This window comes from Thamnophis elegans, chromosome 1, assembly GCF_009769535.1.
Source record: "Thamnophis elegans isolate rThaEle1 chromosome 1, rThaEle1.pri, whole genome shotgun sequence".
Classification (NCBI taxonomy): domain Eukaryota; kingdom Metazoa; phylum Chordata; class Lepidosauria; order Squamata; family Colubridae; genus Thamnophis; species Thamnophis elegans.
The window spans coordinates 619,824-634,387 of NC_045541.1; the positions used below are offsets into that span (position 1 = coordinate 619,824).

Below are 14,564 nucleotides of genomic sequence, written 5' to 3' on the forward strand. Positions count from 1 at the left end.
GAGATTGGACCATGTGATGGACTTGTGGGTGTGGGGATGGCAAGATCTTGAATTTTCAACTAGGTGGGGAAAATGGAGAAGCTTTCAGATTCGGGTTTTCCCAGATGTGCCAACATGGCTTTCTTAATAAATTGGAACTTTGAGCAATACTTTGCCTTGGACTCTGATTTACTTTTGGATGCTATTTGGAACCCTGATGTTAACCCGAATCTCCTTTAAAATACTTCACCAGTTGCCCCGAATTTCAGGGTGCTGTCTGGGATCCTAAGCCCCAGCACCGACCTGAGCCTGGGCAGCGTAAAGACTCAGTGAAGCTGGAGGAAGAGAAGAAGCCCATAGAAAAAGCAGCAGATGACTGATTGTGGGGACCTTCAAAAGCTCTGGTGGCAGCCACGGAGGCCGCAGAGAGGGAATGCCAGCTGGGAGACAGGTGCAACCAGACCTGACTCTGCAAGATGAAGCCACAGGATTTACTTCCCCTAAGGAGTTGCTGTGGGAGCCACAGGTGGGAGCAGGATCATCCTCGACCCACAAGTAAAGGGGACCAAAGCAGACACCAACCAGGCGCTCCGATGACTGGGGATCTCAGCCACCGTAACTCAGTCAGTCTCTGATCGGCGTCTCAGACCAATTCAGACACGTGAGTGGAATCAGCCCTTGCCTTAGCTCTGAACCACCCAGGTGGACCATGGCCCAGCCAATGTTCACCTTCTCGGGTCGAGACTCCGCAACGCAATGGAGTGGGGAGTTAGGCTCCTTCCGTACAGTGAAAAGCAGGCCAGCCCAAAACCTCACCACTGGAATGGCAGCGCCCCTTCACCCTGGGGTGCAGATGGCCCATCAACCGGGATCAGGATGGGAAAGTCAACCCAGCCAGTAGTAGAAGCGGTGGGGGATTTGGCTCTCTAGCCAGCCACCGATGTTTGGGTTGCAGCCTGCGAGTCAAGTCTCACCTGGGTGGGCCTTCTATCTGGGCCATGGATGGGCACAATACCAGTGGACGCCTGCCACTCCTCAGCAGATGGCACCGTTTCAGGTAACTGGCCCGGGCCAACCCGAGGGAGTGAGGTTCTGGTCCAACTGCTGCCACAGGGGCAGCCTCCAGCCGCAATGCCCCAACAGGTTCCTGCCCAACTTCAGCTGCAGGGAGCAGAGCCGCGAGGGGGGCTCCAGCCCCAAGCACCTACCCAAGCATCCGTGCAAGCCCAGGCACCAGCCCCACCAGCTCCTGCGCCCCCTCGATTTTGGGCAATATTTGATGGGACCCTTTGGAAGCTAGACTACTTCCTAAATCGAGTCTAGGCACACATTGATCAATTTGGAGATCAATACCCTCCCGACCAATAGCTGATTTCAGCGATAACTGACGGGATGAATGAAGGGGAAACAGCCGAATGGGTAGCGGAGCTCCACGACGAGGCATCTCCTGAATTAGAAGATGCAGAAAGGTTCATTCAGCTGATGCGAATCCGATTTAGCAATTGGCCCAACAAGTGGAAGCAGAAGAGCAGATCCAAGTATTGCGACAGGCTGGCCGTCCTTTGAAGGAATTAGTTTCAACCCCATTGAAAACCCACTGTGGAAAGCTTGCTAGAAGATCTTTGGGCTGCCGAACACAAATGAAGCAAGCCAAAACGCTTCCCCCCCCACCCCCAAGTCTGCAGGAGCAATAAAATATTATCGGTGTGGTCAACATGGGCACAGAGCAACGGAATGCTTGGCCTCAGCCTCAATCCCACAAGTGCACAACCAAGCCGCCTGTGGGACAAAAAAAGGCCCCCGAAAACCACCCAAAAAGAGTTATCTCGCCCAACAAACAGAAGGATCCAATCCCCAGCTTGAGGAGACTCCGCCAGATAGGGAAGCCCCTCCCAGTTCAGAGGAGAAAAAAAGCAGCGAAGACGACCTGATGGTAAGTGCACCATTCCACCCCTTTGCCATCAAAGCCAAACTCATAGTGCCGGAGACAGGGGTAAAAGGGAAAGTTGAGGCAGTTGTGGACAAGGGCTGCACCCGGTGCTTAATCAGCACGTCCATCGTAGAGCAGCTGGGCAATCCCATTTGGTTTCAGCAAGTAAATGGGATGCTAACTGGAGGGGCCCTAGCCAAGCTAATTACCGACTTGGTGAAGTTGCAAATAGGGCGCCACTATGAACTTCTCAGATTCATCATAGCACCAAAAACGAATGGATCAATCATCTTGGGGCTTGCGTGGTTGGACAAATGGGCACCTACTACAAAGTGGGAGGACGGCGTTTGAAGAATTAAAATGGGTCTTTGCCAAATAACCCATTTTGCAACACCCCAACCCAGAACAGCAATTCATAATCCAGGCAGATGCCAGTGACTGTAGTGGCAATGCTGTTGCAAAAGAATAAAGAGGGAGAACTCTGGCCATGCGCTTATGTCTCCAAAAAAACTCACCGCCACAGAAAGAAGGTGGCCATTTGGGAGAAAGAAACCTATGTGGCCCAGTGGGCACTACTCACCTGGAGACATTTTCTAGAAGGAAGCGTACCATTCGAGGTCTGTACTGACCATAAAATCCTCAAAGCCCCCAAAAGCCCCCAGAAACTGTCTCCAAAGCAAGATTGCATTTCAGAAGGTTTAAATTCGAACTGAAGCACATCCCAATAGATCGCAATAGATTTCATTGTAGAACTACCAGGCAGCGGCGGAAATAAAGTGATTTGGATAGTCACTGAATTATTTTCCAAGCAAGCTCATTTCATTGCTTGCTCAGGCTTACCATCCGCAAAGAAGCTAGTGAAGAAGATTTAATAACCCCTTGAAAAGTGATTATTGGGAGAAACTGTCTCTTTTACTTTCTGTCAGATCCCTAAAAGTGATACTGCCATTCAATTGGGAGGAGGGGAGCCTCGGGGTTAAATCATTAGCTACCTCTGTAACAACTGAGTTTTACAACTTTACAACTGGTTTCCTGTCACCGGAAGACTGAAGGTCCCAGCACCTCTGGAGGGATGTTTATGATAGCCATGTGGGATATCTTACTTTGATGTCTAACTAGAGATAGCCATGGGAATGTGTGCTTTATTCGACTCTCAGGGCAGAAGAGTTAAGGAAGCATCTTCACACTTGTGTATTGGTCGGAATCTGCATTCGGGGAGGGGTCATTATCAGCTTAATCCCATTTGCAGGGCCTAAAGGTTTTCAGATGCTGCTTTGCCTCTAATGGTTTCCATCCTGCCTGATTAAAGGTTCCTTTTGAAATAATCTGTTTCAAGAGTCTTTACTGTCTCAAGTTAGGAGAGGAGTCATTACACTTCCATTTTTAAACACACACCTGGATCGGTTGACAATCAGCTGTTTTTTGTTTAATGTTGGATTTAGAGCAGGGGAGCCATTTACTGGAGGAAAAAGATCACTGCAGCGTGGGAACCTCAGTGAAAGTGATAATTGTCTAATACACAAAGAAAGGAGAGAAAGTAAAGAACACCTGGAAGGTGTCACTTGACCTTGATTTGGTTTTAGTAGGCAATTTGGATGTTTGGAAAGATCTAATGAGCTTTTGGAAGATTTTTAAGACAGACTGAATTGCAAAAAACTATTAAAACTGCTTACTGGAAGGTGGGCTTGAAAGACTTGAAGAAACTGGGTGGGCTAATTTGGACTTGGATTACTAATGATACTTGACAGAACATCTTATGAGGCAGAAGAAGAAAGGTGATATAAGAAAAGGAAAAAGGAAGAAAAGATAAATAAGACTTTAAAATTTGGACAACTGGGAAGGTGTAAACTGGAAAATTATAAAGATTGTAAATGATCAATTTATAGCTTTTAAGGATTATAAATTTAGGGGATTTAGAGGTATAATTCTGGGATTGACTAAATTTTATTAATAACTGGCTTCTTTAGAGTTTTTAAATATTTGGACACAGGAATCTTAGTGGTATATTAAGCAATTTTTATATTATTACAAAGTGAATCAATAGGAGATAAGATGTATGAAGAAATGTTAGTGATGCTTAAAAGTATTTATGAAAATGTGACAAAGAATCATAAGGAGATGATGGGGTTGTTCAAAGATAAAGATATGAGTGTAGAAGACCCTCAACAAATGGTGGAAAAGATGAACATAATATTCAGAAGACAGATGAGAAATTAGAAGGAGTGGTGGAGGAGACAAATCAAAATAATTTACAAGACAAAAACACTGAAGAGACAGTAACAATAAGTACTAAGAAACAAATAGATAATTCTTTAAGAGTTTACAATAGAACAGAGAAAAAAAAGGAAGATCTCCCGAAAATATCTTGCAATACAGTGATTGTGTTAAAAACTAATAGAAAAAAGTAGAAAGTATAATAAAAGTAGTATGCATGTTGACATATAATACAATTTATTATAACCACAAATATATTAAGGTTAGGAGGTGGAAGAATATGATTAGGTACATTTAAATGTTTCATTATCCGTCTTTCTCCAAAAAGAAGGCCGGGTCTTATTTTCTTTTGACCCCTGGAAAAATGGCTAGGCCTTCTTTTTGGAGGAAGCTCTAATTACTGACCCACCTTGCAGCGGTGGCATCCACAGCCCCGCCCAGCAGGAGCCAGCGGCTGGCCCACTTCTTCTGCGGCTGCTTGCCGCCACTTGCAGGCACTGCCCCGGCCTCCGAAGGCGAAAGGAAGGCCAGGGAGATGCGTGCAGGTGGCATCTGGCGGCCAGGGAAGAAGGCAAGGCAGGTGTTGGGGTGTGCGAGGCCTGGTAAGTAGGGCAGCTCCACCCACATCCCCACCCTAGCTTATTTTTTACCTGTGTGCCTCGCCCCTCTCCCTGCACCCGAGTGGACGGGGGTTTGTGTGTCTTAATTAGGGATAATTTTGTGGGTGGGCTTAATTTGATCGCATGTGCTCAAAAACATGATAGGGCTTCTTTTCAAGGTGGGTCATATTTTTTGAGAAACATGGTATTATTAACAGTATGTAAAAATATATTGAAACCTATAGCTTTCAAGGAAAATAAATTCAGGAGAATTGGAGATATAATCCCGGGACTGATTAAATCTTATTAATAACTGTGAATGAGCTTAAAGAATTTACACTGGAATCGCAGCCCTTGTCTCCTACGCCCTCTACTGGAGAATTCTTAACACAGGAATTTTTTTTTCAAATGTTTAATGATTTTAAACAAGAAATTAAGGAATTTGTATTGGAGCTATATGGTGATTTAAAGTCTAAAATTGACCAAATGAAGGCGAATATGTTTGCAGCCGTGTCTGCCCTGTCAGATTATACCGCTGAAATGGAGAATAAATTGGAAAGTTTGGAGGAGGCTAATTCTAATTTGACTACTAATATTCAAATATTACAACAAAAAATTAGAGACACTCAAGAACAGCTCGTTATGATAAACTTTAATAAGAAGGCATTCGCAATAAGAGTCAGAGGATTCCGCGAAAAGGAGCGAGAGAATCTGAAACAGACCTTTGTTGAAGCCCTCAGCCATGCGGTGGGAAGCCCGGGACTTAACTTTGATTGGCAGATTCGGAAAATCTATCGCCAGAATTCGTTGGTAGCGGAACAGCGACAGCTCCCGAGGGACATAATCATATATTTCTCCACAAAAGAATCCAGAAACGCGATCATGCAAAAATTTTACAATAATAGATTGAGAGTTGATGGCCAGGACTTGACTGTCTTCAAAGAAATACCTTTCCAGATGTTAAAGGCAAGAAGGGACTATACCTTTTTAACTAAAGAGCTTAGAAATCATCAGATTCAATATAAATGGGAGGCCCCAGCCGGCATTACGGTCACATTTGAGAATCAAAGACTTCGTCTCAATTCTGTTTCGGAGGCTCGAGATTTCTATTACAAGACTTTGAAGGCGGGACTTCCTGATTCACTTGGAAAAGAGGAGAGACAAGCCGAAGGAGAAGGCAAGCAACAGACCACATGGCTGCAAGATGGAGGGGGTAGCTCCCCCTCCCTCGGAGAAGCAGAAAAGCGGAGTTTGAGGATTTAGACATTCTAAAATATTCACCAAAGTTGTGGATTGAATGGGGGTTTGCGACCTCTCTCCGGCAGAAAAAGCGGAATGTATTGGTGGGGTGATACTGAATGTATATATGTAAAATGCATGCAGAATGATTTACGTTGTTTAAATTTTGTTAGAAGGGAAAGTTTGAAGAGATTATTTTAAAATAGAAGGTAAACTGATTCTTGTTGAAACTATTATTTGAATATGTGGAATGATCTATGCTATTTGATTTTTATTAGAGGGGAAAGCTTGGTGAAGTTATTTTGAGCTAGATTTTAAGCTAATGTTTGTATAAATTTGATAGTGGCAGATGTTAGAGAAGCAAGGGATGAGGGTGAAATGCATGCGGAATGATTTACGTATATTGGTGGGGTGATACTGAATGTATATATGTAAAATGAATGCAGAATGATTTATGTTGTTTAAATTCTGTTAGAAGGGAAAGCTGGATGACATAATTTTAAAACGGAAGGTAAACTGATTCTTGTTGAAAGTATTATTTGAATATGTGGAATGATCTATGCTATTTAATTTTTATTAGAAGGGAAAGCTTGGTGAAATTATTTGAGCTAAATTTTAAACTAATGTCTGCATAAATTTGATAGTGGTAAATATCAGAGAAGCAAGGGATGAGGGCAAAATGCATGCGGAATGATTTACGTTGTTTAAATCCTATTAGAAGGGAAAGCTGGTCGGGATCATTTCAAGATAGAATGCAAACTGATTTTTGTGTAAAGTAATACTTGATCCACGCTGCTTAAACTTTACTAAGAAGGGAAAGTTTGGTCAGATTATTTTGAATTATTGTTTGAAATTAAGGTTAAGAAAGGGAAAGTTTGATTATTCTTCTATAAAGTAATATTTGAATATGTGGAATGATCCACGCTGCTTAAATTTTACTAGAAGGGATTATTTTTGAGTTAGATTGTATATTGATGTCTATACAAATTTGGATAAATGTTTATCTGAATACAAGGTTAAGGAAGAGGAATGGGAGAGTCTACAGGAGGTCGGGGTAAATAACAAAGAAGCAAGAGACGAGAATAAAATATAGATAGAATGACTTACACTATTTAAGCACATATAAAGATGGGGGGCTGAGCTTAACACAAAGAGTTTCTTTTTCTTTTCTTTTTTTCCTTTTTTGGTTTTTTTTTTCCTTTAATATATTGCTTTTATTTTTAATCCATACGAACATAAGATACTTTAGATAGAAGGCAGTGCCAGGTGTGGGCCCTGGGAAGTCGGGAGGAGTAGGGATGGGGATTTATGGGGGGTGGGTGGGTGGGTGTTAACATAGTCTCAATAAGAACAAGAATGCACTTATATACGGTTGTTCTTTTTTTTTTCCTTTTCTTTTCTCTTTTCTTTCTTTAAATTTTTTTTCCCTTGGTTTATTTTACTTTTTATTAGATTATAATAAACAACACTTGAATAAAGGAATACACCAAGGAGGGAGGTAGAGGGAAAGAGGAGGGAGGAGTAAGGAAGGAGTAAGGGGAATGCAAGGAGGGCGTGTTGGGAGTAAGGGGAGAAGGAAGGTTTGAGGGGAAAGGGAAGTAGGAGGGGAGCGTTAGAGGGAGGAAAGGAAAGTTGGAGGGGGTAGATGGGGTGTATGGAGGATGGAAGTGTCAGGTGGGGTTGTGAATGATGAGTTGTGTTTTCTTTTTTATTTTTATTTTTTTATTATTATTTTTTATTTATTTTTTCTTATAGCAAATACCCTGTATATAAGTGATCGTAAAATGGAATGTGAAAATGAATAAAATATATTTTAAATCTTATTAATAATTGGTTTTATTAGTGTTTCTAGAAAATTGAGATAATGGAATTATGGTGGAACATTGAATAAAACCTAAAATATTAGTGATTCAACAGGGAACAACAGATACATTGTATGAAGAAATGTTATTGTCTCTCCTCCTTTCCCAAGAAAGTATAGAAGACTCTTGAAAACGCGGTATTTCAAAAGGAATCTTTTATTGAGAAAGTATGATAGCAGGATAGATGGAACAGACTCTAAATTCCCTCCCAAACTAAACAGTTAGAAATAGGAGGGCTTTAGAATCCCTCCCTCCAGTCCGAATGTGGGTTCAGCCAATCCATAAGGTAGGAAGATGCCACAGGTTCGCCATCATGGCCCTGAAGGGGTGATGAAGAAAAGAGGGATCTCCTTGTTGATTGCGGAAGAGCGCCGGCTGTCCCACTGGGGCCAAGGCACCTCCCGACTAACAAAGAAGAGAGATACTGGAAAAGGATTAAAAAATGGCTAAAAGAGGTTACCGGGGCAAACATGGAATGGAGACCCGAGAACCTTCTACTAAGCATTAAACCAGAAAACATAAGCAGTTCAATATGGCATTTGAGCCTACATATAATTGTGGCCGCAAGAATAACTTATGCACAATTTTGGAAATCCACTACCATACCGTCGGAAGATGCTATAATTAAAAAGATCTATGAATGTGCAGAAATGGACAGAATGACGGGTTGGCTGAGGGACAAAGGAGAAACGGAACATTATCTGAGCTGGAACCTGTGGTTTATGTGGGCGACAAGGAAAACAGCAGGGACTTAAAACGGGGAAAGTTAAAAGTGAACATGGGTATTGTAATAGATCCCTGGATTTTGTAATGAGAAGATGTGGCTTAGAGACCTAACAATGAGGAAGGAAAGAAAAAAGTTGGGCTGTGAATGACTGTCACCGCGGGGGGGGGGGGTGTTGTATGTTTAAAATTGTATTTGTATTTGTATGTTTTACTCTTAAAAAATGTATAACTAATAAAGATTACTTAAAAAAAAAATGAAGGAGAGAGATTGCCATTATGGTCGGACTGAAGCTGTGGTAACCGAAGAACCGCTAACGAGCTATTGGTGAACAGAGCATTGGAACTGCATAAGACTATTTTCAATTTCTACATTAAAGACCTATCCTTAAATAAAAGTGCTTTTTTTTCCTCTGAAAGAAAGACTCTCCAAAGCGTAGAAAAAGCAGTGAGTTAATACGCGGAGATCGACAACAGACCCAAAAGAGGAATGAAACGTTAATGGGAGACTATTAAGCCTTAAAATACAGAAAGACCAGACTAGAACTTATAATACCGTGGAAAGTGACTTAAACCTTTGGATAACAATATCTTTTGACTACTGGAAGAACCTTATAAAGAGAAATGAACATTTTGATTATTTAACAATCGGCTGCTGTATCTTTCCCTTCAAGGTTGGAAGTTAGAACTGGGGTGACACCTACTGGTGAAAAAAGATATTATTCTATTACATTGCTGGAAAAGACCTTGACAGCCAGCCAAAGTGAGAGGTAAACAGCACCTGGAAGATTGTTTTCTTGATCTAGGCAATGTTTTCTTTTGGAAACTTGCTGTGGATTATGGTTACTGTCGGTGTTGCGAAATGGCCTGGAGACTGAGAGAATTGGTCTTTTTTTACGTTTGCAAGAGCGGATCAGTGGAATAACCGGGAGCTGTTTAGAGACTATGGGAAGCGGCCTCTTGATTTAGATTTTGGATTAACCTGGTGGCCCATCTGGATTTACATTAACACTAGCAACCTCCAGGCCATTAAAGCAAAGGTTAATAGAGGCAATGTCACAACAAGGAAAAGCAAATCCATTTCAGAAAGAAATAAAATGATTGGAGGATTGGAGAAGAGCTGATGTGGTTCCCACCCTCAAGAGGAGGGAAAACAAACAGACCAATCCGCTGAACAACGATATCTGGGAAGATTCTGGAAAAGATAATAAAAAAACAAACCTCCTCTACACATCTAGAAATAAATGAAGTTATAACTAGCAGCCAACACGGGTTGGTTAAAAACCGATCAGGCCAAACCAAATTTATTTCATTCTTCAACATAGTGGCTAAATTAGTAGACCAGCAAAATGCTGTGGACATAATATACTTCAGCAAGGCATTTGATAAAAGTGTATCACAGACTAATTCTTAGTAAATTAGAACAATGTGACAGCATCACTACCAGATGGATTCATAACTTGCTGACAAACTGCACACAATGAGTACACAACAAGCAGTGCTTAATAGCGCTACATTCACGTGGAGGGAAGTAACAGCAGGGTGCCATAAGGTTCTGTCTTAGGCCCAGCACTCTTCCGTATCTTCATAAATGACTTAGATAAGGGAATAGAAGGGGAACACATCAAATTAGCAGGTGACACTAAGCTGGCAGGAGTAGCCAACCAGAAGACAACTCAGGGTCAGAAAAGACCTTGACGGGCTTGAACAGCAGGCCCTCGTCCAACGACATGACATTTAATGTAGAGAAAAGTTTTACACCTAGGCAGGGAAAACCAGAGACCCGTGTAGAGATTAGGTGAAACCTGGCTCAAAAACAGTTAACCGTGAGAGGGAGTCCTGGTGAAGGATCACTTAAACATGAGCCAGCAATGTATGGCAGCAGCCAAATAAGCCAATGCAATCCTTGGTTGTATAAATAGAGGCACAGAATCAAAATCACTTGATGCATTAGTACTGCTTTACAAAGCCTTAGTAAGGCCACACCTGGAATCCTGCATCCAGTTCTGGTCACCCACATGACAAAAAAGATGTTGAGACTTTGGAAAAAGTGCAAGGAAGAGCAACTAAGATAATTAAGGGCCCGGAGAGAAAAACGTATGAAGACGAACGGTTGCAGGAATTGGGCACGGTCAGTCTAGAGAAAAGAAGGGCTAGGGGGGACATGATAGCAATATTCCAGTATTTGAAGGGCTGCCCCAAAGGAGGCCCATTGTTTTCCAAAGCACCAGAGGGCAGGACAAGAAACAATGGATGGAAACTAATCAAGGAGAGAAGCAACCTGGGATTAAGGAGTAACTTCCTAATGGTGAGGACAATTAACCAGTGGAACAGAAGTTGCTTTCAGAAGTTGTAGGTGTTTCATCCCTGGGGGTTTTTAAGAAAAGACCGGACAGCAACCTGTCTGAAACGGTATAGGATCTCCTGCTTGAGCAGAGGATTGGACTAGAAGATCTCCAAGGTCCCTTCTGGCTCTATTTTGATTGAAGGAGGAGTGGAAGTCTCATTTCCCATAGTTCCTTGGGTGCTCTGAAAATGTTTCACATTTATTGTGCCCAAAGTTGTCTTTTACAAAACAGGCAGCCATGTAGATTTCTAAATAATTTTTTTTAGTCCCATCTACTTTAGAGGACTAGAGCTTAAACTCCCACTGAAACCAATATTACATGAGTTGGTAGTAGCTTAAGCATTTGTTTTCTGAAATGTTTCTAATATCCAAAGTAAAATGAAAGAGATATTTATATACAACTCACCTTTAAGGTTCTAGTTGGAGCCCAGCCAGTGCCATCAATAGAATGTTCTCTTAACAAACTGAAAAGGATAACAAAATATTATCTTACAAGGACAATTCACATTTTTAAATATGCTAGGTTTTAGAAATGCAATCAAAACATGCATATTCACTTAATAAATACTATAGACTAATATTTTACAAGTATTGCCAAAGTATGTTTACATTATAAAAAGTTGGGAAAGCATCATATCATGGCATTTATATCAAATATTGGTCCTCGATTTACAACCATTTGTTTAGTGACCGTTCAAAGTTACAAAAGTACTGAAGAGAGTTAGGAGTGTTTCTCACGTTTATGACTGTTGTAGCGTTCCCATGGTGACATGATCAAAACTCAGATACTTGACAACTAGTTCATACTTACGACAGTTACAATGTCCTAGAGTCACGTGATGTGATGTGATTTGTTGATGAACCTTCTGGCAAGCAAAGTCAATGAGGAAGCCAGATGCCTTCAACAACTGTTACTAACAACTGTAATGATTCATTAAACAACTGTGGCAAGAGAGTTATAAAATGGGGCAAAACCCACTTAACTATTGTCTTGCTTAGCAACAGAAATTTTGGGCTGAATTGTGGTCATAAGTCGAGAATAACGTGTATGAACAGATATATAATTGTATCTTTATTTTTAAAAAGATATGGAGCTATACCTGATTTCTTCAGATGAGAACTATTGAAATAATCACTATTGATAGGGCTTTTGTTCTTCATATTCCTCATAATCTACCTTCTTGCTTGACTATTACTCTGTTAAACCTGACTATTAGTCTATTATCATTGGTATGATAAAGAATATCTTTCTTATGTCAGCTTCAGTTATTTGAACACTAGCTATCGCTAGCCCTCTTAAGACTGAACAGAATTGTAGAAAATCTGGTAAAAAGAAGGGAGGAGGTATCTACTTTTATATTAACAACCAATGGTGTAAAAATGTCACTATACTAAAAAAAAAAATTGTAGTGTGGATTTAGAGACACTATTCATTATTTGCATACCCTATTACCATACTGGTGAACCGATGGCACGTGTGCAGGAAGTGGCACGCAGAACAATTTCTCTGGGCACACGGAGCCATCACTGTTGCTCTTCCAGGTTCTGGTGCGCCCGCCGGCTGGTCTTCACGTGCACGGGAGTGCCAAAAACTGAAATAGTGGCTGCTCAGTGCACATGCGCATGCCGGGAAGATGATATTCCGGTTTCCGGCATGTGCATGCACGTCGGCCACCTGGTCTGGTTTCTGGCGCGCATGCATGAAAACCAGCTTGCGTGCCCAAATACGTGGAGAGGGAATCCCGGCGGTCGCTTCCTAGGGAAGAGAGCTGTTGGCCAGGACGGGCGGGCTGGGCTTCCCACCCTCCCCGACTGCAACTCCCATTCCACGTGAGGTGGAAGGAGCCCAACGAGCCTCTTTCTCTCCCCCACGCCCTGCTAGAAACCCCCTCTCCACGTTCCGCTTGGGCCTTGCACCCAGTACTTAAACTAAACGGGCGCCTCCATTGGACTGGCCCAAAGCGAAAGTAGCTTGGCTGCTTTGCTTCCCCTTGAGCACAAAGGCGGTGGAATGGAGCCTGCCTGGACTCCCGATACAGCCAGAGCCCTTGCAAGCCAGAGAGAGGCAGTCGCCTGCAGAGGATCTGGAGCGCATTCTTCCTCCGGGAAGAGAATCTGCCTTTCTCTTCATTTTCACGGGCTCAAGGCATCCAAGGACCAAAAGGTCCGGAGTTCGGTCGGGGTGAGGAGGAGCGAGAGAGGGCAAGCCTGCAAGGGGGTGCAGGTGAACTTGCCCTGTGCAGCGTTCCTGGTGCCTTCAAAGCAAGGCTAACTTGGTGTGAGTCTGAAGTGGTTCATGGGGGAGGGGGAAGTGAGGCCCCAGAAGAGCAGCGGCTGGCACTTTCTATTATTCTATTAGGCCTTTTCTATTGGAAGGGAAATGGGAGGGGGGGGGATTGTATGGTGTTAGATGCTATGTAGCCAAAATAAAATTCCTTTCTAGAAAGTCAAGGTCATCGTTTGTTTCTGCACCTCTGCACCTGACTGGAACTGGATGGGTGGAACTGCCAGCATGGCAGTGGAAGGATGGACCAAGTGATGGACTTGTGGGTGTGGGTGCCAGATCGTGAACTTTCAATTGGCTGGAGGAAACCGGGAAGCTTTCAGATTCGGGTTTCCCCAGATGTGCCAACATGGCTCTTTTAATAAACTGGAACTTTGAGCAATACTTTGCCTTGGACTCTGATTTAATTTTGGATACTATTTGGAACCCTGACATTAACCCGAATCTCCCTTAAAATACTTCACCAGCTGTCCCAAAATTCGGGGTGCTATATGGGTCCTGAGCCCCAGCATCGACCCGAGCTTGGGTGGCCCAAAGCCTCAGTGAAGATGGAGGAGGAGAAGAAAGCCACGGGGAAAGCAGCAGATGACAGATCGCCTGTCTATGTTGAGACCATCTATGTGCCTTCCAAAGCCGTGGTGGAAGCCGTGGAGAGGGAACGCCAGCTGGGAGCCAGGCGCAAAGAGCCAGCCCCTAGGCCTCCCTTGCAACCAGAACTACCTCTGCAAGATGAAGCCTCGGGATTTACCTCCCCTAAGGAGTTGCTGCTGGAGCCACAGGGGGGTGCGAGGGCAGCCTTGACCCACGAGTAGAAGGGACCAAAGCAGACGCCAAGCGAGTGCTCCGATGATTGGGGATCCCAACCAACTTCATGCAGTCAGTCTCTGACCGGCCTCCCAGACCAATTCGGACAGCTGAATGTAAGTGGAATCAGCCCATGTTCGCCTTCCCGGGTAGAGGCTCCGCAATGTACTGGAATGGGGATTTAGGCTCCTTCCATACAGCAACAAAAGGATCAGCCCAACACCTTGCCCCTTCAGCAAGACCATCGGGAGCACCCCTCCTCCCTGGGGCACAGAAGGCCAATCTCCTTCCCCCACCTGCCACCCCTTGCTAAAGGGACGGTGGGGAAAGGAACCAGGCAGGCTGCCTTTACCATTGAGGCGAGGTGGGTGGTGTTGGGCCGCGAGGCGCGCCTCTCACTTTTCCAGGTCCCTCGCGTTCCTCGCCATTGTGTCCAGGGAAGCCCCTGGTAAAACAAAACCCTTCTCAAGAAGTTTGATTTAACTCACGAGAAGGGGTGTTCTTCTACCAGCGGCTTCCCTGGACACAATGGCGAGGAACGCGACAGAGCTGGAAAGGTAAAAGGCGTGCCTCGCTTCTCACC

General features: G+C 43.4%; 1 protein-coding gene across 1 annotated transcript in view; it reads right to left on the minus strand.

The window, feature by feature from the left end:
• The window catches only part of UBE2F (ubiquitin conjugating enzyme E2 F (putative)), a 69,005-nt gene that overhangs the window by 24,737 nt on the left and 29,704 nt on the right, over positions 1-14,564 (minus strand). Inside the window, 1 exon segment of the mRNA XM_032216531.1 lies at positions 11,300-11,357. Within this exon segment, the coding sequence (XP_032072422.1) occupies positions 11,300-11,357 (58 nt within the window).